This window comes from Rhinatrema bivittatum, chromosome 5, assembly GCF_901001135.1.
Source record: "Rhinatrema bivittatum chromosome 5, aRhiBiv1.1, whole genome shotgun sequence".
Taxonomy (NCBI): Eukaryota; Metazoa; Chordata; class Amphibia; order Gymnophiona; family Rhinatrematidae; genus Rhinatrema; species Rhinatrema bivittatum.
Window position 1 is genome coordinate 318,363,598 of NC_042619.1, and position 25,177 is coordinate 318,388,774.

The following is a 25,177-nucleotide window of genomic DNA, read 5'->3' on the forward strand; positions in this document are numbered from 1 at the left end:
ATAATTTACAGTCTATTCCCACCACAACTTTCCATATATCCTTAAGGGATATATCCCCAGATAATGGCATGTGATTAGACTCTTCCATAGCATCTCTGGGTGAAACTTGTACTGGAGCCAGAATTGGAATGACTAAGTTCCTATCGCAAGTCTGACCCAAAGTTAAATCAGATGGAAGATTAGCACCAATCAGTGGAGAAGGATTAGAAGTTCAGGTATAACCTCATGTTGCATTGATAATTTACTGGGGATAGGATCGGACTTCAGGACTCAATGAGGTGTTCTCATGTTCAGTACTCGCATTATCGTGCAGTGTTGAACTACAGATAACATGATGATCCATGGGACCACTTATGGGAGTTGAGATGGAGAAAATAGGGAAGTTTCCCCTTCCTTTTCCTTCCCATTCTTTGCCAATAAAGATCTAAAAAAAAAAAGGTATAAGGGGCGCGCCCCTTTGGTCCGTGACTTTCGTCTCCTCTGTTATTGAGAGGAGACGAATCGCTACGAGAAACGCGCGATTGACATAGATACACATTTGATCTTATTTGGACCACCATCTGAATACTGCTCTGTGACCAACAAGCCCCTGAGGCAGCCACCATTGGTGGCGAAACTCGGCCAGAGTCGGGCATGTTTATAAGAATTTTACGTCTCCTTGATTAAACGTTGAAAAGGACTATCTTGTGGCATCCATTTCTTTGTTTTTCCTTACGGCTGTACTGGATCGCCTACCCTGCTGTTTTTTGGGCCCAGCCCTCTCTAAAAAGCATGGCCACCCCACCCCCTCAGTCCATCTATCTGTGATCAACAAAGCATTAAAACCTACTGGACAAATTTGAGGAAAAAGAGCAGAGGAGGCATCGCCTAACCACATCTCTGTTAAAAATGCAAAGTCAACCCCTTCTGTCACAATCAGATCATGCACTAAGGTCGACTTATTACCTAACAAACGAGTATTTCACAACAAACATTTCACCTCTCTTCCCTTATCCAACGGAACCGCTCGTGTTACATTCGTCCAAATCCCCCTGTACGTTTTAACTCTATTAAGAACATAAGAACATAAGAAAATGCCATACTGGGTCAGACCAAGGGTCCATCAAGCCCAGCATCCTGTTTCCAACAGTGGCCAATCCAGGCCATAAGAACCTGGCAAGTACCCAAAAACTAAGTCTATTCCATGTTACCATTGCTAATGGCAGTGGCTATTTTCTAAGTGAACTTAATAGCAGGTAATGGACTTCTCCTCCAAGAAGTTATCCAGTCCTTTTTTAAACACAGCCATGGACCCAAACACATCATACAATCAATTTTACTCTCCCCAAAATACAATTAACCTAATAAAAACTCACAAAGAAACTCCCAAAGAGACTTACTAAGGGGCATTCCTCTTAAGTGCACCCCTTCGGCACGCCACAAGCGGCGGCACAGCATTGCTTTAAGCACCTCCCTGCTGACACAGAAGGTGTAGTCTGTGGCATCACGGCAGGGGAGGGACAATCGGCCCGATGGCTGGCCTTTCCTGGACCCAGATAGTCGGCCCACAGCGTTCTTAACCCCCAAAAGAGGTTGGGTAAGTCCCTCCCCACTCCTCAGCATCGATGATTAAAAAAAAAAAAAAAAATATATATATATATATATATATATATATAGTGTTTAATATTAGCGGCGGCACAGCATTGCTTTAAGCAGCTCCCAGCTGACATAGGAGGTGTAGTCTGATAAACCAGCCCTCAAGTGTTTGAGCTTTTACACATTGCACAAAACAAACCCAGTAAACTGATGATCTGTGCTGTACCATTTCAGCTAAAATGTTGATAAACAAAAAAGTAAAAATTAATTTGTGATAACATGCTCATTTTTTACCCATCTTTCCTTGGGATTGCAGGCTTATGTAACTCTGCCGACAGCTGGATGATTGTCCCAAATATCAAACAGAACCACTACACGGTGCATGGGCTGCAGAGTGGCACCAAGTACATCTTCGTTGTCAAAGCGATTAACCAGGCTGGTAGCAGGAGCAGCGAACCTTGCAAGCTGAAGACCAATAGTAAGTGAATTCCATGCTCAGCGCTGTCTTCTGTCTTTTATTTCTGAGCTTGTCTCAAAAATGTCACGTTCATACTGTAGAAAAGCTGGAGAGACTTAAAGCGCACTCTCTCTCTCACTCACTCTCACTCACTCACTCTCTCTGCAATTTCAATACATTTTGCTTGAATTTTTTTTGTATTAGAATTCTTCCTTTTGGGCCAGCTCAGTAGCTTAATGGCAGGTGTTAGGCAATACAATCCAACAGGTGTATTGCAAAATCAGTTGCAAAGGTCCATGTAAAACAATTTAAAAAGGAAAAGTTCAATAATTCCAAAATGCCATATCTTTATTGAAATGTCAGTCCCCCGACTCGGACCATGTTTCACAAAGGCTGCATCAAGAGGGACCAATAACGTGGTAAAATAAAGCGGCATTACATTCTTGAGAAATGTGTCCCATTAGATACATCAAGGGGAATTTCCAGAGGATAATATGGGGATTGAACCAATTACAATGGGAAGAACACCCTTCTGATGTGTGTGAAGAAGGATGTTAAATCGTAGAAAACAATGGCAGTAAGAAATAAGATGATAAAATCACTGCATCTCATGTATGTGAATGAAGTGCCTTTCAAATGTGCACTGGTGAGGTGTCAACATATGAAATGTCACTCGGGGTTATTTAATCTGAGGCATTCCGTCAAGATTCAGGAACGATCCCTCAATATAAGGAGAACTTGTATTTAAGTGATCAAGGTGCAGCCGAAGCTGGTACAAAGTTTAGCAAGAACTGTCCAGGCTTAGTGCAAAGTGTTGGGCAATGTCATACAAGAGTCCTGGGTTTGATTCTCACACTAGGCTTCTGCTAACCGGACAGGTGGGGCTGTGGATGCTATGCTGTCAGTTTCACAGCCCCCAGGGAGAGGGAGTTTCAGCCATCACTAAAAAAAAAAATGGCACCTAGTGGCAAGTCTCGGCATTGCATGCCCGCTAGATTCCAGAGAAAGTGGCCGGTGACCCCTGGCTGAGGACTACTATTACTACTACAGTTTATCATTTATAAAGCACTGCTAGACATGCACAGGGCTGCACAAATACACATAAGAGACACTTTCTGCTCCATGGAGTTTACAGTCTAGGCCAGACAAATATGCACGACAAACAAGAGTCTATTTACTGAGCACAGTTGCTGCAATGGCTGGGATGAGCTGGGGACAATATAAGCATCGGGGAGTAATTGTGAATGAAGGCTAATGCCACCATAGCCCAAAAGAAGCAGATTCTGCTTTGGTTGGAACCCTAAAAGGAGCAGGAAGAAACTGTTAGGCTGTCCTCACTGCCAAAGTCTTCCGTGTTTCTTAAAAGCATGAAGGTATTTGATTGTTTCCTTCCAAGCCTGTAAAATATTTACTCGGATAACTCCCAAGATTAGTTCTGGACAGTAAAGATAATGCCTTTTAACTTATTCTTTGCTTTAAATAATTGTTTAATCAGTGGGCCTTGTAGGTATCCTGTAAGGGATGGGGACACTTGAGCCGAGACAAGGTTGTTGCCACCACCAAGGGGGAAGGCCCCTGGTGGTCCTTGTTGTCGGGAGCCAGTTCCGGGAGAGAGAACCCAACAGGACCTTCACCTATAGCAGCACACGTTCCCCACGGGTTGAGCCCTTGGGTGCTGGGGCCGGCAGGACTTAGGTGCAGGTTTCTCAGACGGCAGGCATAAGACAGGTCGGACGTACCAAGAGTCGAAGCAGGCAGCAGACTACACGAGGTGGAGGTCAGGCTGAAGTCTGGGCAGGCAGCGGACAAGCAGAAACAAGGAACCAGGCTGAAGATCAGGGCAGGCAGCAGGCAAGCAGAAAGGAAGAACCAGGCTGAAGATCAGGGAAGGCAGCAGAAGCAGAAAGGACCAGGCTGAAGATCAGGGCAGGCAGCAGACAAGCAGAACCCAGGAGACAAGCAGGGTTGGAGCCAGAAGATCAATCCAAGGGAACAGGGATGTGAGGAGGAGCTGGATGGAGGCAGAAGCTAGAACAGGAGTGTAGGGCTGGAGCAGGATCCGGAGCAGGAGGCAGAAGAACCACAGAAATGCGGGATCGGGATGCAGTCAACACGCACTCACCAGGAGCTGGACCTGTTGCCGAGGCGAGGAGGAAGTGCAGGGCAGGGTATTTATACTTGCCTTGCCCGACGTCATCATTCCAGGCCACGGGGAACTTTCCCGCCATTGGCCCTTTAAATCTAGCCCAGGCGTGCGCCTAGGGAGCCCAGGGATCACTGTGGCGGCGGGAGCGCTGCGAGCAGATTGCAATGGCGACAGATCATGCTGAGACACAGCAGCGACGGAGGATGCTGAGCGAGCTTCCTGCCCGCAGAGGTGAGGGGACCCGAGGGCCAGGGCACCTAACCTATCCTGAGTGACAGATTTAGGATTTTTCTGCCCTTAGGCATTATTAATGCTGTTGGCCCTACCTCCCCCACCCCAGACAAGGGACAACGGAGCAGAATGTCTAAAGCAGAGCCTTCTTTGCTCTGCTCTGTCTGCTGAAGGCTCATCTCCTCTCCTGGGTCTCTGAATGGCAGGAAGAAAGAGGCTGAATTAGAGAGCAGTGACTTTGCTTCCTGCTGGGTGCTTTGGCATCACCCTCCCCCTTCCTTCTGTTCACTGCACATGACAGGAAAAGAGGGGCTGGAAAAGGAAGTAGAATAATGTTTTTGCGTTTTATCCCTTCTAACCTCCCCCCTCCCCCTCCTGTTTTCTTCACTGGGAGGGAGGAGCTAAAGCAGGAGGCTGTTTTCTGGTCAACGAGATTCAGCGCAGTTGGGAGACATTAAATCATCACCTGGCCTGCTGCGCTCCACCCCAGATCTTTGCCATCCTAGACACAGACCTAGCGTGCCTACTGGCAAATCCAGGACTGGGTATCCTTCCATTGAATTTCTCGTCACTCTCGGAAGACATATGCAGAAGGTTGAGCTTTGAATGTGTGTGGGGCAGATCTCTGTGTATTTTTGGATTTCATTTGCCCCATATCCAGTGCCAAATGCTGTTTAGCAAAACCCTGTGCAGTAAATAATAATAATCACATGGAGCAGCTGTCTTGCCAAGAATGAGATGAACTATGCCTTGCTGCATGAGCAGCCTGTGTACTCTGAACTGAGCTGCAGATTAGTCTTGGCCACTTGTGTGTTTTTGTTTGCTATTTTCACCTTGTTATCAGTGGCTGTGCATGTTTGAATTTAGAGAGTTCACCCTTATCAAGAAACAAGCACACACGAGTGTGTGGTAAGTGTGTAGCCTGGCTGGTTGCTCAAGCATTTGCTTTGCTTATGTTTGACAGCAGAGCCCTCTCTGTGATTTGTATTTAGTTTAGGTAATTTTGAAAAATCTGATCCCAGGGAGAATAACTACTTTTTAAGTGGCTCAAGGACACATTTATTTATATACCAGGCCAGTGTTCAAGAGCCGGGGTCATGATGAAGGTATAACCACAGCTTAAGCTAATGATGTTAACTTCCCCTGGTCTGGTGGAACGTGCAAGTCCATAAAAAAAACAGACCTTTGAGATGTACTGCCTCTACCATCACCTCCAACAGGGCAGTACCCCCTTAATTAACTCCAGCTGCAAGGAGTCAACTCGGACTATGGAAAATGAACTTGCAGTTTCCTATCTTGGAAAAATAATAGTGATGCTACTTAGTCATGCTTCCCCTGCAAGCTTGGATGCAAGGAAGGAGGTCAGCCGGAAGGAGAGAACATGGAAGGTCAGACTGGCCCTTGCTGCAGGCTCAGATTGGATCATGTATGAGTGCATTCCAATAGAAAAGCATTATAGTTAAGATTTAAGCAGGGTGACCCTATGACTCCATGTCAAAAGGGAAGGCTGACTTTTTTTTTTTTAGCTACATGAAGACTACATCTCCATTTATGAATTGATATAAAACCAAATGCACCAAAGTTATAGACTCATCCTAAATTTAAGACTTTGAGGCCAATGTACTAAGCCGCGCTCAAATTTGCATATTTATGCATGTAATTTTTTTCTCATGCTGACAATGCTTTTATTGCATGAATTTTAGCCTTTCAGAATTTAAGTTAAAAATTGATGCTAATGAGTTACTGCGAAGCAAAATTATGTAATGCTGCTCATTAGCTGTGAGCGCTATCAGAAAAAAAGTTAACTATACCTCGGGAAGCTACAAGTAGGTAAAGATTTTGTAAGAAAAGTACACAGGTACTTTACCTAGTTGTCTCAGTTGCACATAATGCTGACATGCAAATGCACATGTGCTAAAAGCGAATTATTCAATCTATCAATCTTTCCATTTTCTGAACTGCAGCAGCTGCAAATTCTCCTTCCGTATCACAATATAGTTCTGATTTGTTAAAATGTCTTCGTAAGGCTTAAGAAGGTCATTTCTATTAACTCGCTGGAGTGAGATCTGGCTAGGCTATGTGTAGGCATATTTGGCCAAGCAGTCCCAACTTTGTGATACAGGGAGTTTACTCTGTTGCACATGTTTTTAAATATTTGGATGAGTTTTGTTGGTGCTTAGCAACAGATTATATGATGTGGCAGGCTAAAGTAATAGGGAGTTTCCTGGGAAGCGGTAGGATCACTAATGGATATTTTCCCACTCTCCTGTGAGAATGGCAGATTTAAAGCTGCTACAGGCTTTCTTGTTTGCATCGCCACTGCACAGATGTCTATATGCTGTCCTTAACATTAAATGCAGCAGAAATCCACCCTCTTGTTGAGCTGCAGCATTATAGCAGTGATGAAATACCTAACCAAGCACAGTGCATGCTGATGTCCATTTTGCCCATCAGAATTCCCGTTCTGAAGTATAAGTTTTGACCATCAGCACCAGCCCTCCAGAATTGTATACATTAGTGAATGGGTCACATCACATGCCTCTGCACTTTTAACATCCCATAGATTTCCCTTTTCCAGTTTGCTCTCTTACTGCTACTACTACTACTACTGTCAAGTTTATTTATAATCTGCTCTTCCAACTTGCCCAAAGTGGTAACAAAATTGTATCAAAGTTCATACTAAATAAATAACAGTATTCTGCTTAAAAAGCAATGTCAATACAGTACTTAATAAAAACAAAAAATAACAGTCCGGAATTAACAGGCAAACCCCAGCACAATCAAAAGCAAAACATAATAAACACAACTTTTCTCTCCGTTATCAAAGTCCTGGTCAGAAAGCCAGGAACACAGTTTTCCTAAAGTAGAAGTAATTGTTTATAAGATGAATGTTTACATGGACTGTTGCATAGCTGTGGAGCTATACCAAAGAAAGCAGTGCATCTCATGCTAACTAATCTATTCTCAAGCAGTGAGGGGATTGCTAAAAAAAAAACAAAAAACCCAAACCAACCTCTTCCTCTGCCAACCTCAGAACAGACAATGAACACACCACTAGACTATACCCTTTAGAGCTTTAAAGGTCAGGGTAAGAACCTTACATTTTGTTCACATCATAATTCGTCGCCAGTGAAGGCGGCAAAGAATTGGAAGAATACAGCTCCAGAGCCTGGTTGCAGTTAATGATCTAGCTGATGTACTGTGGGTATAGATGAAGCCTGGAATCTAGTCAGGAGACCCAGACAAGACACACAAGAGAAACCTTTGTTACACCATGGTTAAATCAAGACGGTCATGGTCAGAGAAAGGCGAGGTTCACGTTTTAAAATGATCCTTGAAAACGGTGGTGGATGTAGGAAGGATTTCTCTATGGTAAGAGAGGGAACAGAATGCACCTGCTCAGAGAGGCTATTCCAGGCATTCGGTGCAGCAAGGTAGAAAGCGTGGCGTTGAAATATAGTGACAGAGGAGGAAGATACAGATAAAAACATCTTGCCTGATGTGTCCAAGGACCTTTCTGTTCCAGATCATGAAGTACCCTTGGAAACGTTCCTTTATGAGAGGGGTTGACAGCTTTTCTGGGTCACAGGTGGTGTGATATGTTCCTCTAAATGGCATATGCACCATCGTTAGCAAATACAAAAGGGTCTTTCTAATTTTTTGCAGAAAGGTTTAAACCTGCCAGACTCAGAGCAGACATTGCATCTCACTGCATCCATTCCAAAGCAGAAGACACCCGCCAGCAACAGCAGTAACACAAAACAGTTTGGTACCATATCATTTCTACTGGCTTTTTAATTCATTTCCTGCATTCTAATGCGCAGTGCTTATATTGTAATGTGTGGGGCGGTATTCCAAAGGGACATCAAGGGCTCGGTTTCTGCAATGAAATATACAGGCATTCAGGAATTCTAGATATAGGAGCCAGTGGGGTTGTAAAGGTAACTGACCAGCCTGTATTGAAATGACCACAGAAGAGCAAGCAATGGTGGACATGGAGAAGATTCATGTGGCCCAAACAAAAGCTAGAGAAGTGCTCAGTCTCACCTGTCCTTCTTCTCCCCAACCCTAACTCATCCTCACTAGACTATTCCCTCCTGCTCTATTATACTCTCAACAGTCCATCCCTACCACAGTCTCTTCCCCCATTGGGTCAGGCTCTAGAGAAAATGGCACCCTAGGTGACAATGGTGTAAATGTGTGTGCGTGAGAGAGAGAATGGGCCTATGTGTGTCTGAGAGCCCACAGGCTCTCAGGCACACACATGCACATAGACCGTCACATACACGCACACACGTTCATTCTCTCACATATTCCCTCTTGCTCTAACACACACACATAGATGCATGCAGGCTCTCACACCCACACATTCTCAGGGCCTCCATCTATATTCAGACCACAAAGGATGAGGTCCTCTCATCAGGTCATGCCAGGCCTTTCTTCAGGCTGCGGCAGGCTGAAGTCCACTGTGGCCACGCTGCCTCCAGGTCTCTTTTTGGGCCATGCCAGGATGAGGTCTGTCACAGCCCCGCTGTCATCACCAGCTGGGTGATGCTGTAGGTGCTCAGGGCACCCCTCAACTTACATTGCCCCCGATGAACACCCAGCACATTCCCCCTCAAAGTCCGGCTCTGTTCCCCACCCTTAACTATCACCACCACTATCTCACAACCCCCTCTTTTCTCTCATCTTCCTCTTTCCATCTTTTCCTCTCTTATCCCTCCCCTCCTTACTCTGAACTCTTAATGCTCCCCCTCCTGCATGGGCATATTTTGAATTTTATATTTGAGGAAGGGGTTTAATATTCATTCCTTACATCCCCTTAGTCTGACCTGTCCTTTTCTATTCCCCTCCCAGTTTCTTTTCCTCTCTCTCCACTCCCTAGCAGGTTCCTCCTCTCCCCATAGTTAGCCAGCTTCCCTCTTCTGCAGGCTTGGTTCAGCCATCCTTTCACTGATTCCCACCATGTTAGGCTTCCCTTCCTTAGCAGGCCCAGCTCACCTTTCAGTCTATGTTTTCCCTCTCCTCCACAGGCTTGGATCAATTCCCTGCTCTGCACTCCCTGAGCCCAGGTGCTTTTATTTCTGGAGCTACTCCTGCCTTCCCACCTCCCAGCACTCACAGACTCCAGTCCAGAGCCAGTCCCATGCCTGCAGAGTCCACGTTAGACTCCACTTGCATGTCCTGAGTTCTAGCAGCTCAGCGGTCAGCATCTCCCTAACTCCAAGGCCACAGCTGTATGGGGTACTTCCTGCCCTCAGTTAAAAACCCCAGAAATTCTGTCTTCTGTGGGATATAAAAGCAACTTGTATTTATTTTTGTAAGAATGGGAAAAGTGTTCACCTCACCAAAAAGACAATGTGTATTCTCCTCAGAAATAGACTTTTATTTATCAGATTTGGCAGGATATAGCATTTAGAAAATAGCAATATTTCCTATCTCTAACATCCTAGCCACTAAGCACCAGTTTTCCCTAAAGAAAGTTCTGTATGGTAACAAAACAAGCCATAAACCTTAGCCTACTTAATATGTTAATACTTAGGGCTAATTTACTCACCCTGTTCACCTCTGAAGCAGGCTCCGTCTGGAGAATGTGGGCAGGGGAGAAGCTTGCTTCCTGGGCTTGGTGCTGGCAGAGCGGGCAGGCTGTGCAGGAAGAAGTCTAGCTCCTGGCTCTGGTGCTTACAGGATGTCTGGGCTTGTTCTCACCCTTCACTGTCTATGACTCTGTGTCACTCTCCGCACCTGAGCCCGGAGTCTTCTCTCTCTGATCACCTGGCCACACCTAGCCTTCTCCCTTCTCAATAGCAGGGAGTGCTGGTCTGCTTCTGGGCCCCCCTTTCGCTTTCAGGGTTGCTTCGGCACAGGTTTCAGGGCCGCTCTCTGGGTTTTCTCCCAGGGTTTGCATTCAGAGTTTGTACCTTCCTCCTTTTTCTCTTTCTTGACCCCTGTCCAGCTGATAAATATGCATAAGCTTATGTATCACCATGTGGTATGTGGTGGGTCTATTGCCGTATTGCAGGTCTTTCCCCACACCCCCCCTAATTACTTTGGGGGGAGAACTGCCACATCTGTATGCCATGCTGTGTGAATGTTTTTCTCCATCTCAGGCTGCCCCACCCCTTCCTTCCAAGGGTGGGGGTCTTTATGACCTCTGCACTCTGCTTTGGACGAACCATGACTCCTACTCATGCTTTAGTCATGTAGTCCTTCTGTCTGGTTTCTTTATTTAAACAGGCCCCTACAAACAGGCACATCTGATAAGGTATCCTTCAGTGTATCAGGACAAGGCCTCTTCATTTTCCACAGAGACCAGGTTTTAAAGTTCCTTCTTCTTTCTTGCTGTGACAGTGCCTTTGGGGCCTGTCAGAATTTGGCCTGCGCATGGCTATTATAATTCATAATTGGTGAATCAGTGGTAAAACATGAGAGATCTCCCTAGACCCTGACCACAGTCCCTCACAACACTGGAGCTGCCAATTTTTAAGAGATTTTGAGCCTATGATAGTCGCACGCCACCACAACCTCCTCCCTCGTCCCCATCCTGCCAGTAAAATACTTTAATTGCCATGGTGATGGCAGGGCTGGAAGAAAAAGGGCAGCCCACCCCAGCCAGCACAGAAATCTTTATCAAGCTTCAAATAAACAATTTCTAACCTTTGTGTCTGTTTGAAACTGTCGCTGCTGGTTCTTGGCTTTCTCTAGGTTTCCTCTTTATCTTCTCATTCCTTTCTCCTTTTAAAGATAATTTCCTCTAATTCCCTTATCATTTGTTATTTCTCCTTCATGTGTATATTTCTTTCTGTCAACTGGCTGTCTCTCCACAGCTCATTATCGTCTCTCACCTCACCCCCTCCTTTTCTCTCCTCACTCCTTCTTGCCTTTTCCCTCCACCATGATCCCTTCTCTGTGTTTTCTTCCCCTGTCAGCCCCCTCCTCTCTTGATTTATATATCTGATATATATATTCCACATTTGAGCCACTTCAAAATGGATTAGATTTAGGTATTTCCCTGTCCCCAGGGGCTCACACTCTGAGTCTGTACCTGAGGCAGTGGAGGGTGAAGTGACTTGCCTAAGGTCACACGGAGCGGCAGAGGGATTTAAAACCTGGCTTCCCTGGTTCCAGTTCTGGATTTGTCAGTAGGCACCCATTATGCTTGTGCCTAGGGCAGTACACATATAGGGGCAGCGGGCTGGCTAAGATTTGCTGCCTTCCAGCTCTGCTGAAATTCATTCACCAGAGAGCAGCCCTCTGTAACAGACCCTTACAGCAAATGGGCGATTGAAAATACCAAAAGTGCCTAGGGGCGGCAAAATCCTAAATCCATCCTCGCCTAGTTCGTAGCCCATTACTCTAACCACTAGGCTACTCCTCTCTATTCAGACTGCTCCTTTCCAAGTCTTGTTTCACTCTCTCTTCCTCTTAAGTTCCCTACTCCTAAACATTCACTCCTGCTCCTCTTCTTATCACAGCCCAAGTCCTAGCTTGTATCCCCCTTTCCCCTTCTCACAGACCATAGGCCCTCTCTGGCTTCACAGCCTATGTCTACTCCTCTTCCTCTCCCACAACTACTCTCCCAGTCCCTCTTCCCTTCATAGATCCTCCTGCCTCCTCTGCCAGTCAGAATTCCTTTTTTCAGTTCCTTTCCCAAACCCTCACAGCAGTATTCTCTCTCCCAGCCAGTATCCTCTTTTAAACCATTTCCCAGCCGTTCTCTTAGCCCCTCTCTAATTCTCCATATGTCTCCTCCGTCCCTCTTCCCCTATCTAGTCCCTCTTGTCAGAAGCCCTTCCCATCTCCACTACACCTTATAAAAGTCTGTCTGTCCTAGACCTGCTGCTGCAGTCTGTAGCCCATTAGTCAGACTTGCCACAGTCAGCCAGTAAGCTGCAGGGCAAGGTGGGAGCAGTAGCTGGGAGACAGAAGTACAGTGCCTGTCCTCCCCTGCAGTCCATTTGTCCAGTATTCTGCAGCCAAACCAGTAGGCTGCAGGGAGAGGAGGGGGGAGCAGCATCAAAGGAATTGCCTGCCCTCCCCTGAAGTCTCTTGGTCACACATTCCACTGTCAGCTGATGGGCTGTAGGGGGAAGTGGACACAGCAACAAGGAGACAGAAACTCTTATTGCCCTCCCCACAGCATGGAGCCCTCAGTTCCCAATTTACAGGAGTGCAAATATTGGGGGTGCTGAAGCAGCCACAGGGCTGGCGCCTATGATTCTAGAGTAATACTATGAACACCAGCTCAGAAGGTATTTCTGTAGAACTGATTTTCAAGCTAATGTTTTCAGGGTCTCTATAATTATATATTTTTAAAGCAGCACTAAAGTGATCACTGTGCTGTAACTCGCCACTAATGAGAAGCTAAAGGAAAATGGATTTGTTTTCTCAGGCAGCTGTTTTCCCATTGAGCCTTCTTGCCAAGGGCTGCTCTTGGCTGACAACAAAAGACTCTAGCTAGAGCATCTACGTATAGCCAGAGAGGAGAGTGGTGCCTTCCCTGGAACGCCTCTTCTTCTTAAGGCCATCCAGCTGGAAATCCTGCAGATTATCGTGCACTACCATGCATTCTACCACACTCTGAGGCCGATGCAATAAAGTGGCGCATAAAAAAAATGTGCGTCCAAACCGGGAGCTCATTCTTTAACGCGCACACATCCACCTCTCCTGAGCGCCCGATGCAATATGTAAATGAGCTGCCGTACTAAAACAGACATTGTGTGTCCCTAGCATGTCCTTGGCCTTGGGCGCCCAGAAGACGTAGCTGTGTGAGGGTTACAAAGACGAATGCTCAGCTTACAAGCGTCTGGTTTATCCAGTGGCAGCACAATATATACGGTGTGAGGGGTGTATATTCTGCGTCTATATTGTGTGCCCAGAAATGTTTTTTCACTCAAGCCTTTTTTTTTTCAAGTTGCTGCTTCCTGTGGTTCCTCCTACTTGTACTGCAACAATCAACGATAGGAGGAACCAAGGAAAAGCAGTATTTTTTGTTTTTAAGTATACCCTTGATGTGCGGCAAGAATTTACGCCTGCTCCAGGGCAGGTGTAAAATTTGATGGGTTAAAAAGTGCACCTCGGGTGCCTGGGGATTTTTTGCATTGCAGGGTGATAGCTGATAGCCTCATCTGCATGGCATTTACATGTGATGAGCGCCATTAGCTACGCCTTTGTTTGGATGCGCGTTTTGGAGGCGCTGATCCCCTTAATGCATCGGGGGTTATGGACGCACGTCCAACCGCACATTAACCTGTGCGCTAGGCTGGGTGCACTTTACTGCATCGGCATCTAAATCTCAATATAGTGTACAGAATCAAAGCCTATCATGGTACTGCAGAGTCAAATTTTCAGACATATTGGGGGAAACTGAAGTTCTAACCCTGTACTGTATTATATTTTAAAAAATATCGACTGTACTAGATTTTTTTTTTGTGGAAGATTCACGTTTACAATTAAAAGCAAGATTTTAAAAAATGTTTCTCAAGCCAGTTATGGAGTACCCCCTTGCCAGTCTGGTTTTCAGGATACCCACAATAAATATGACTGAAACAGATTTGCATGCACCTCAAACCAGATTAGCTAAGGGTCAGGGATGTCTGAAGAGGCAGACAGCAGGCAATCACCCAGAAGCACTGACAACCCTGTCCATCCCGCTATTGTTGCAGTGGCAGTAGATCACGTTTGTCTTTATATGGTTTACTAATATGCAGCTGCATCACTGCAGGAGGCTGTAACTTCAGAGGGAGACTTTGACCTGCCTGAGGTGTTAGCACAGTCTAGCAGAGAACGGACTAGAAGATAGTCCAGGAATGGCACATCCAGTCTTAATAGCTGTAACACTGACTTCCTTACACAAATACTTCCCTTAGTTGAAATTCTGGCCTAGTACAAATTCCACCCCTTAGCTGAAATTTGTTTCATTTTGTTCCTGCTTTAGGTAAATGTTAGCAATACAGGAAAATTGAAGGGAAAAAATTGATTTCAAATACTTTTTATTACAAAGCACAATTCAATAAACATGCCATGTGAAACCTATCCACAACATTTAAAAGTTTCCCAAAGTCATTTACAAATCAAAAAGTATAGACATTCATACCAACAAGATCACACTTACAACTAAATTCATAACCCATCCAATAAAACATATATATATATATATATATATATATATATATATATATCATTTATTTATTTATTTAAAAACTCTTCTATACCGTCGTTGAGTTAGATAACCATCACAACGGTTTACAAAAAGGCACGTTAAAGAAAAATATGAGTGGTATAGATTACAAATTAACCATGTGCCATCATAGAACGGTAACAATTTAGTGTCAAAAACTATGTGTCAGTTAAGCTTATTTGTTCGGAACATATTATGCGGTTTTAATTGAACATTAAAATGCATTCTGTCAGTTATTATGTAAACCGGCATGATGTTCTCATGAACTTCGGTATAAAAAAGTTCATAAATAAATAAACACACAACTTCCTCAGGGGGATTTTTGTTAATAATTAGAAAATCAAAAAAATATATCTTCTAAAAACATTTTCTTAATTTCACAATCAGTGTCGTATTTTCTCTTATCTCCCAATGACTGAAAAAGAGGACATCATTTCAACAATGTCCCATGGTACAAAACAGTTGTCTGTGTCAAAATTTCACTGCACCAGAAGGGTGTCCTGTTTTTGATATAAAGTAACACGAGCTTAACAGAGGCCTACAAGAATTAGATTTTTTTACTAACTCCAGCAGACAATTAACATGTTGTACAATTGACCAAACTTGCAAAGTGAACCAGTCAAGGGTACAGTATTTCTTTAACTGTTGTTTGAAATCGCAGAAATTCTTGAGAGAAAAAGGATGAGTAAGAAATGCTAGTACAAACAGCACAGCACACCACCGGGAGACACCTGATAAAGGATTTTAGACCTTGCTTCTTATACCAAACAATGTGGTTGAACCCGTGTTACTTTATATCGAAAACGGGACACCCTCCTGGTGCGGTGAAATTTTGACATCGCCTATTTTGTGCCATGGGACGTTGTTGAAATCACTTCCTCTTTTTCAGTCATTAGGAGATGATGAAAATACGACACTGATTGTAAAATTAAGAAAACATCTTTAGAAGATATATTTTTTTGATTTTCTAAATATTAACAAAAATCCTCCCGAGGAAGGGTAAGTGTGTTATCAAAACGGGGGTCTCCGGGGTTTTTATATATATATATTTTATTGTATGGGTTATGAATGTAGTTGTGAGTGTGGTCTTCTTGGTGTGAATGACTTTTTTATACTTATTGATTTGTAAATGACTTTGGGAAACTTTCAAATGCGTGGATAGGTCTCACATGCCATGCTAATTCATTCTAATCGCCTGTCTATAAGATTGCTATTATTTAATTTGTTGTTTTATAATGTTATTTATTTCAGTTTTCTCCAAGTTCATTTTCCTGTTCTATGTAAGACACACATGTTAAGTCATTCCAATGTTATATGTAAACCGAAGTGATTAGTAACATTGTTACTAGAACCCCGGTATATAAAAAAATGTTAAATAAATAAATAATACAAAATTTGATTTGAAATCATTTTTTCCCTTCAATTTTCCTGTATTTCTATTGTATCTATTGAAGGGGGGTTTTCTGTTACCTTCTATTTGTTTACCTTAGGTAAATGTTAGTCCAGGAGAAATGACTGAGTAGTTGCCTTGGGGTCAGGAGAAAAGAGGAACTCATTCTTGGTCTGATTCTGGATACATTCCTTAGAGAACAGGCATTTTAACCTATAATACTTTTGAGGGGATAGAGTATGCTTATTAGGGGAGTTAAAGTAGATTTTGTCTACCTCAGAAGTTCATGGGAGAAAGACTTGGGGGTAGATATTCAAATCCTGGCCGGCTAAATTACAAAGATATTCAGTGGCACAGCTATGCCGCTGAATATCCACGTACAAAGCAATACTTAGCCGGATAAGTGTTATCCAGCTAAATCTAGATGTACTCAATAGTAGGTCTAGACTTAGCCGGTTAACTTATCCGGCTAAGTATCAATATCGCTACTTACCCGGATAACTTATCCAGTTAAGTAGCACCACCCTGATTCACCTGTTGCCCACCCACTTTTTCTCTGCCTAAAGATAGCTGGATAAGTGACTACAATATTAATGATACCTTAAATTAATAAACCTGGAGGGTGTCAGAAATGCCCTATGAATTATTTTGTATCTCTTACATAATCCTTTCATAGGTGTATTCTCTTACATAATCCTTTCATAGGTGTGATGCTTCACTCCATTGACTTGCATACTGCTTCACTCCATACTGCTTCACTCCATTATCTTGCATACTGTTCTTTGTAAAGGCAATGCCTATATATATTTTGGTTGTAAGTTACTTGTAAACCGACACGATGTGCAAACGGCTGTCGGTATATAAAATCATTTAAATAAATAAATAAATAAATTGACTGATCTCTACCTGAATCTCCATGGGCCTGATATTCAGTGTCCGCTAGATAGCCAGATAAGTTCTGCTTATCTGGCTACCTCCCTTTTAAATATCTGTCCTATGGAGATTCAGTTAGAGGTTAGTCAGTGACATGAAACATCACACCTATGGAAGGATTATTATGTAAGAAATACAACATAATTCATAGGGCATTTCTGACACCTTCTAGGATTTATAAATGTAATGCAGCATTATCTAATAAGTGTTATAGAGCCTGTCAAGTAGAAGGTACCTTTATATGTTGAGGTTTTGTCCACCAGTCAAGGTTTTGGGGAAAAGTATTTTAGTGGCAGATGAAATAAAATTCATGTCAGCTGCCTCAAATATCAGAACTGGCTTTGTTTGGGATACCTTTTAAAACCTTAATTACTGGGAAGTATATCAAGCAATGGTGCTGTATAGATATTTTATTTGCCCAAAAAATAATTCAAAAACATTGAAAATTATTTAAGATTGATCTTGTTAAAAGATGGTGTATTTGGACTTCTCTACAGCATCATATTTGTTGGCAAGAATTACTTATTCTGTAAAAATTTGAAAACAATCTGAGCTAATTGCTTTAAAGCCATTGACATTTATACAATGAGTTTGGTCTTCAGAGTGACTTAAAGTACACTGGATGATTGTGGAGGATTTGTTGGAGAGGAAGTGAGGTTTGGGTTTTTGTTGTGTTTGTGGTATTGTTTCTGGAAAATTGAGAAACCGTTTTGTACAAAACTATAATTGTTGACCGATTTTGTAGTAAGGTGCGTTTCTAATATTTGTACTGGTGATTTGTTTTCTTGAAGTTTCTCAATACAATTTTGAAACACAAATAAAAAAAGGAAAAATGATTTCTGATTGGCATTAAGCATTGCTTGGGACATAAACCACTTACACCGTGTAAAACAGTTTTGACCAAAATAACCTGAATTAAGTTTTTGTTTGTTTTTTTTCAGGCCAGCCATTTAAATTGGACCCTAAATCAGCCCACCGAAAGTTGAAGGTGTCCCATGATAACCTGACAGTTGAGCGTGATGAAACTTCTTCCAAGAAAAGCCACACACCAGAACGCTTTACCAGCCAAGGAAGCTACGGGGTGGCTGGCAATGTGTTTATCGACAGCGGGCGCCATTATTGGGAGGTAGCGATTACTGGGAGTACATGGTATGACATTTAATATATGATGGTTATTTTTTTCGTAAGTGGTAGTTTGTATTCCTTTTCATTGCTATCAAACTAAAAGCAAATACTTTTTACACCAAGCTGGATTTTTTTGCAGGTTCTGATACCTTTAATAGAACCAGCCTAAAAATTATTCAGATGATAATATACACAGTTTGGATACCAAATAGGTCCCTTTTTCCTCTTCCATGCTATCATTGGATAATTCTTGGATCGCACCAATAAAAAGTATTACAAAGAAATCATTTTCTCCAGGAATAGCATAGCTACTAAAACTTTCATTCTACAAAGGAAAAATATCTTACTTCAAAGTAGTCCTGCAGTGATGAGGTCCTTGATGTGTAAGTGGAGATTTAGGTTGTCTCTGCTTGCATGACTTCCCAGATATATCTTCTCAAATATTTTCAGATATTCAATTAATTCACAGCAAAGATAGTTTGCAAAGCTTAGGATGCCTTATGCCTGAACCCACAGTCAGACTCCTGAAAGAGCCATCTTCATAGTCTAGTACCATAGACAGAGGACTATGCATGGGGAGGAAAACTTTTCAAAGGAATTCAGCTGAACAATTAAGTAATTACCTTCTTAGATCAGTCCCTTTGAAAACTATCCTGGGCTGCACTAGATACAGCCATGGCAAAATTGGGCAATTTGGGACATGAGATTAGGACAGGGAAGACATTTGATTTTCAAGATGTATGCATATAGTTTAAATGTGTGGGGGTAACCCCCGATTGTATCCTGTTCTCGGTTAGTAGTAGAAGATACTTTGGGAGGGGGAGACCCTGGGATTTTCATTGTTCAAAGCATTACATAAAATGTTTAACCGTGTTGGGGCCACTTGGCAAAAGTGATCATATGATGATCAAATTGGACGATAACTGGAGGAAGGACACTAAGGAAATCTACTACAGATTCTCCAAGGACAAGCAGGATGGTAGTCCTCACACATGGGTGATTTCATCAGATGGAGCCCGGCACAGAAAACTTTTGTCAAAGCTTCTAGAAACTTTGACTAAAGCACTAGCCCAGCATTTGGCTAACCACGCGTCCACGTGGGATCCCTCTTCAGTCTCTCTCTTTCCACGAAGCTTAAGCCTCGCGGTCATGGAACTTGTGCTTGTTTCTTGCAATTTCAAATTTTTCATCATCCAGCATTGCATCGGGTCCCTCTGTGTTTCGTGATTTTTCCCTCCTCAGCTGAATGCATGAAATAGATTTGCATACAACTGAGGCAGTGTGTATGCAGGTCTCTCTCATTCATATTCATTAAGGATATCCTGAAAACCCGACTGGTTTGCAGCCCTCGAGGACCGGAATTGCCCACCCCTGGTCTAGATGTTATCATGTGTAATATGTTAAATCATCTGCTCAATGTGCAGTAGCAGCCAAGAAAGCAAATATAGTGCTAGGAATTATTAGGAAAGGAATGGAGAATAAAATAGAGACTATCTGTTATGAACTGATATATTTGTGAACCCTGGATCGTGGGGAGAGTTGTCTCCACCCACAGGGAGGAGCCCTGTGGAGACTCACCACAGGGCTCCCCTGTGTCTGTCTCAGCTGAGGCAATGCCTCAGCTGAGACAGACACAGTAGCAAGAGACTTTATTATACTGGAAGTTAAGGAATTCCATCAAGTGGGAGAGAGATACTCAGTCCAGAATGAAAGGTAGCTCACAGATGATAACCCCGGTAGTGGCCCGCAGCGCGGGGTACGTCGATAATCACAGGAGAGTGCTTGAGAGTAGTGCAGGAGGTCTGTAGAGCTGACTGAAGAATGGTACTTACTCTGAAGTATGCCAGGAAGGTTGTTGAAACGATCACGGTAGTGGCCCGAGGCACGGGGTACACCGTATGTTCTGACAATACACGGTAGCGAAGTCACAAGGCTGAATCAGACGTACCCAGAGTAGATGGACAATGACTCTTAGGCAGGAAGGCCCTCCGAGGAGCGGATAGCCTGAACGTAACAAGGCTCCCGAGGAGCGGGTACCTAAGGCGTTCGAGTATCAGAGTCAGGAAAGGGTGCAGCATAATGAAGCGAAGCTTCACCGAAGTATAGGAATTCAGCAGGAAAGGAGGTCCTTGCTAACTCGTAGGTGGATCAGTCCAGCAGAGTTAAATACAAGTTGGCAGATGACATATGGAGGGGACGCCCCCGAGGTTCCCGCCATGATGTGTATAAGATGGAGGCTGGTGCACGCGCATCTTAGGTGATCCCCAATTCAAGATGGTGGACAGGACTGCCCACGCCGTCCCAGGAACGCTGAGAAGAGCGGCATGGCCGAGGTTGCCAAGTGTCCAAGATTCTGTTCACCACATCTCAAAATAGATATAGCAGAAATAGAAAAGGTACAGAGAAGGGCAACTAAAATGATAAAGAGGGTGGAATGAGTCCTCTATGAGGAAAGGCTAAAGAGGTTAGAGAAGAGAAGGCTGAGGGGAAGATGTGATAAAGGTCTATAAAATGAGTGACGTGAAACTGGTAAATGTGAATTGGTTGCTTACTCTTTTTCAAAAAGTACAAAAATTAGAGGACACGCAAAGTTACTAGATAAGACATTTAAGACAAATAGAAAATATTTCTTACTCAACGCATACACTATGGAATTCATTGCCAGAGGATATGGTAAAAACTGTTAGTGTAGCTGGGTTTAAAAAAGGTTTGGACAAGTTCCTGGAAGAAAAGTCCATAAACCATTTTTAAGGTGGACTTGGGGGAAATCCAATGCTTATCCCTGAAATAAGTATCATGGAATCTATTGTTGTTTTGGATCCTGACCTGGATTGGCCATTGTTGGAAACAAGATACTGGGCTTGATGGCTCTTTGGTCTGTCCTAGTATGGGTCTTTTTTTTATCCTGCAGTACTGCTGAGTGATCACTGGATGGCATTTGTGTGATATTGCATCAATGGAATGTGGTTTTGGGAATATGTTAATCCCTCTGAGGTTACAAGGTTTTGGTGAGTTTGTCTCCTTAAGAGTAATGGGAAAACATGATTGCTGTGGAAGTGTCTCAGAAAGGTAAAAATTCTAGGTCAAATTGGCAGGAGTTGCCCTTTCTAGGGTGGATCTTGAGGAGAGGGACCGTCATGGTGTGGAGTACCGTCCATAGGCTAGTGGGGGCCCCTCTAGTATGGAGTGGGTCCTGGAGGGGTTTTTCCCCCCCAGGGGAAAGGCCCAAGACCAAGGCTTGGAGAGCAGGTAATTCCTTCCTCCTGAGGAGAAAAGGCCTAGAGAAGGAGGTGAAAGGGTGACCCACAAGGAGGGAGAGCCCATGGGAGGATTGGAATGTGGAGAAACGTGGAAACCTGCACATTGCCAGAGGGAAAAAACCAGGACAATGGGAGAGAAGTGCCTGAGGTCAAGACGTTGTGAGTAGTTCATGGGGCCAGGTGTGAATGGCCTTAGGGAGGTAATTAGGTATTTGAGCTCCATGTCCGCCAGAAAGAAAGAGAGAGAAAAACTTGATGGAAAGGGGTGTCTGTGATAAGGAGGGTGGATTGAAAGATCTAGGTCCTGTTCAACTGTGGGCTGGGTGTATGGAGTTCCAAACCTTGGGGGTACCAGATACTTTTTTTATGTATAGTATATTTTGTACTCTGACTGTTTATCCCATGAACTCATTATAGACTGCTTTAGCTTTTACTAAAATGTACATAGTTGCTGGCTGAGAAAATCCAGAAAAATAAAGTTAGGAGTTTAGTTAAGCTGGTGAGTGGTGTGACTTTGTTTTGTGAAACTTGATTTGTGTCAGCACTAATTAAGAACTAGTGGAATCAGGTTCATGGAGGGGAGGATAGGCAATGCTTTCCTTGTACCAACCAGAATAAAGTATTCTGCCCCACTGCTTCCAAGAGGGTCCACTTCAACATCTGCATGACCCAAACTGGCAAACCCACAAAATAAAGAAACGGACCCTTACCATATGAGGGCAGATCCTCTCGACATTTTATGTGCCCAGTTATTGGGGTTACATATGCATAGATATGCACCATCTTTCAAGGTAGTGCAAACCTTTGCTGTCCTTTTTCAAGCCCCCAATCCTCCCCTCACCTAGCCAGTTGCAACATAATGAAGTCCCCCTCCCAAAATACCCCTTTCATCCATTTAGTCACCACATAAAAATGGCCCTCCAACAGCCTCCCTGGATCCCTCTGCCCAACCGCAGATATCAAGATGAAGAACTTTCCCTGATATCCCCACCCAGCCTCCAGAGCACACCTCCCCCCCCCCCCGGATCAGCAGAGCCATTCAGCAGTGTGTAGTAGTGCTGGTAGGAGGGGTCTGGAGTCCCTCTTGCCAGTGAATATGGGTCCCTCTAAAATCCTAAGTGCTGATTCTGGAAGGGTAGTGGCTGGGTGCAGAACATGATGACCACTTTGAGCGATGGACTGTTGGACATGTTTGTTGCACTGGGGAGCTGTCCGGTCAAGCTCCATCTTGACATTGGCAGTTAGGTGGAGGGATAAATGGGGGGGACAGGAAGGGACGGTTGGAAAAGTGGGAGCTATCTTTATGTGGTGATGGAAGTAGGGTGATTTCTTTATGTGGCAATCCAGTGGGAGGGAAGGAAAACATTTTTTGAAAGAATCAGCTTAACTGTGAGTACTACTGTGGTGTTGGATAAATAAAATTATTTTGCATAATTTGTACATCATATTATTCTCAGTTCAGGAAAGAACCTTGAAGACTTAAAGTATTATCAATGCATTAATAATCTTTTAGTATCCATGGCTATATTAATTACAGCAGTTGCAAAATTATTACTTTATTATTTTCCCCTCAATTTGACCTCCATTACATGGAAAGCACTACAGTAGCAACTTTGTAGACTGAAATGATTAAAATTAGGAAGACATACATTGTGTCTGAATTTTTCTGACTAAAATCCCATATGAAAACTTTGTAAATATGTACAAGAGCAATTGCTCAATGGTTTGTTTCCAGATGATTTTTTCATGAGATCTCATACACTTTGCAGTACAGTCACTGGATAATGTAGTTATTAAATATCACTAACATACATTATGATAAATAATACAAAGAATAACAAATTGTATTGCAATTTAGCCCTGGTTAACATTTAATAGGTTGATCCAGTGCTGATTTTCTTAATCTCCATTCCCTTCTGTATTCTGATTTGCTGATGAAACAAAGTCCAAGAATTATTTCCACATGTTTTAAGATCACCAAGACTGCATGTGCTTGTCTATGTTGATCTGAGTTTGATGTAAGCAAAACCCGAGATGTTCCAAAACTAGAAAATTATTCTTGTACGCCAAGGACCTTATGAACTTCTGAATATGTTTGGAAGGAGCCTTGTTGTATTGCCCATGGGGGGTCATTTTCTAAAGGGATCGCACGCGAAAAGTCCCTTTTCGCATGCAATACCTAGATCAGGGTGGAGTCCACACCGGAAGGGGAGGAGTCGGGGCAGCCTCCGCGACGACTTCACTGACGGCGAAAGGTAAGACTCCTTATCGCCGCCAGTAACGCGCCCAATAGCACCACCTTTCACGGTGGCGCTATTGGGTGCGAAAGCCGGCAGCAATAACACCGCAGTGGTGCGATCGCTGCCGGCTTTCACAGGCCCACCCCCTGGGACTGCACGATTCTCAAAGGCCTGCGATTTTAGAAAATCCAGGCCCGTGTTAGTTAACTAATGCGTGTGCCTAGTATGTTTGTTTTTTTGTCCATCTCTAGTAAACATAAAAAGTAATGACATTGAGTTGGTATACAAGCCCTTACCTATAATCTGGAGATTTACCTTTGGGAGATGCTAAGTAGATCAGAATCTGACATTAAATCATATTAGATAGGGCTTGTGATTCCATATTGCATTTTTTCCTATATATAATTTTTATAGCCTGTAGAACTTTATCATGCATTTATTCAATATTTTTAAAATTGTTTAAGAAAAATCAAGTTTTTTTTATTTGGAACCTGACTGTATACTCAGGTTGGTATCAACAGGTTATAATGCCTCATAAATTAATCAAGTTGATGTTACCAGGTAAAGCTATACAAGCCAAAAAATTAATTTTGATTCTTTTTTTTTTTACTTTTTTGCTTCGTTTAATGTTTGTTTTGGTTTGGTTCATTTGTCAAACCAGTTCTGTCTGACTCCACCTCCCCCCCCCCCCCCCCCCAACACACATATACACTCCACCACCAGAGAAATCTGCGGGGCTAGGGGACTTCCCTGTCCCCATTTCCCCTTCCATGGTGGTCCTACAGCAGCAAAGGGGCAGGAGTGATGCAAACTCACCCACCCACCACAATTCTTTAAAAAAAATGGTGCCATACTGCCATGAAATGGCACCAAAGCGACATAAAAATGGTGCTAGTCTGAGGCCTGGCTAATGCCATTTTGTTGTACAGCCATATGTTTGTACGAACATACACAAAAATGCTGCTAGCCAACCCTAAGACCAATGCCATTTTGATTTCATTTTTGTGCCAGTCTGAAGGCCAGCTGATGCCATTTTTTGAAAGGATGCTAATGGAGCAGGAGTAAGTGAATATCACTCCTGTCCCTTTCTTGCTCTAGGACTACAATGGAAGGGGATAAGTGGGAGCCAAGGAGGTCCATGCCCCCAGCAGATTTCTCAGGGGCAGGAGGAGAGTCTAAGGGAGGCTGAGTGAGGCTCCTGCTGGACTTGGCGCAGCCCAACTAATTAGGCCTGGAACCCACAGGATTACTGAGGGGAGGGGAGCAGAGGGGCTCAGGGAGGCCCTGGGGAAGCCCCAGAAAGTAGCGCTGGGGTGGCTGGAGAGGCCATTATTGGTAAACATACTGAAAATACCCCCTCCCCCTCCCCTCGCCCCTCTGCCTCTCCAACTTTCCCTGCTCCCCTCCCAAAACGGGATTTGTGATAAAACCCATTTCGGCCAGCTATCACAGGCATAATGCTCAGGAAAAAGGTGTAGTTATTTCCGGTGTTAAATCCCACAATATTGTGCATTACGTTATCACATGCAACATTCGCCAGCCCTCCGTTCCATTTACTCCGCCCAAACTCCTCCTACCTGAATAACATTTTCCAATTTGCATACGCATTTCACGATGCGGTATTTATCTCCTGTGTTATA

The 25,177-nt window shown here is 43.5% G+C and overlaps 1 protein-coding gene across 4 annotated transcripts in view; it reads left to right on the forward strand.

Annotated features, from left to right (window-relative positions):
* MID1 (midline 1) overlaps positions 1-25,177 on the forward strand; it is a 628,071-nt gene that overhangs the window by 599,163 nt on the left and 3,731 nt on the right. For all 4 annotated transcript variants that reach the window (XM_029604356.1, XM_029604352.1, XM_029604355.1 and 1 more), the window contains exons 8-9: positions 1,892-2,053; positions 17,854-18,061. In XM_029604356.1, the coding sequence (XP_029460216.1) occupies positions 1,892-2,053; positions 17,854-18,061 (370 nt within the window). The remainder of the gene's footprint in view (positions 1-1,891; positions 2,054-17,853; positions 18,062-25,177) is intronic.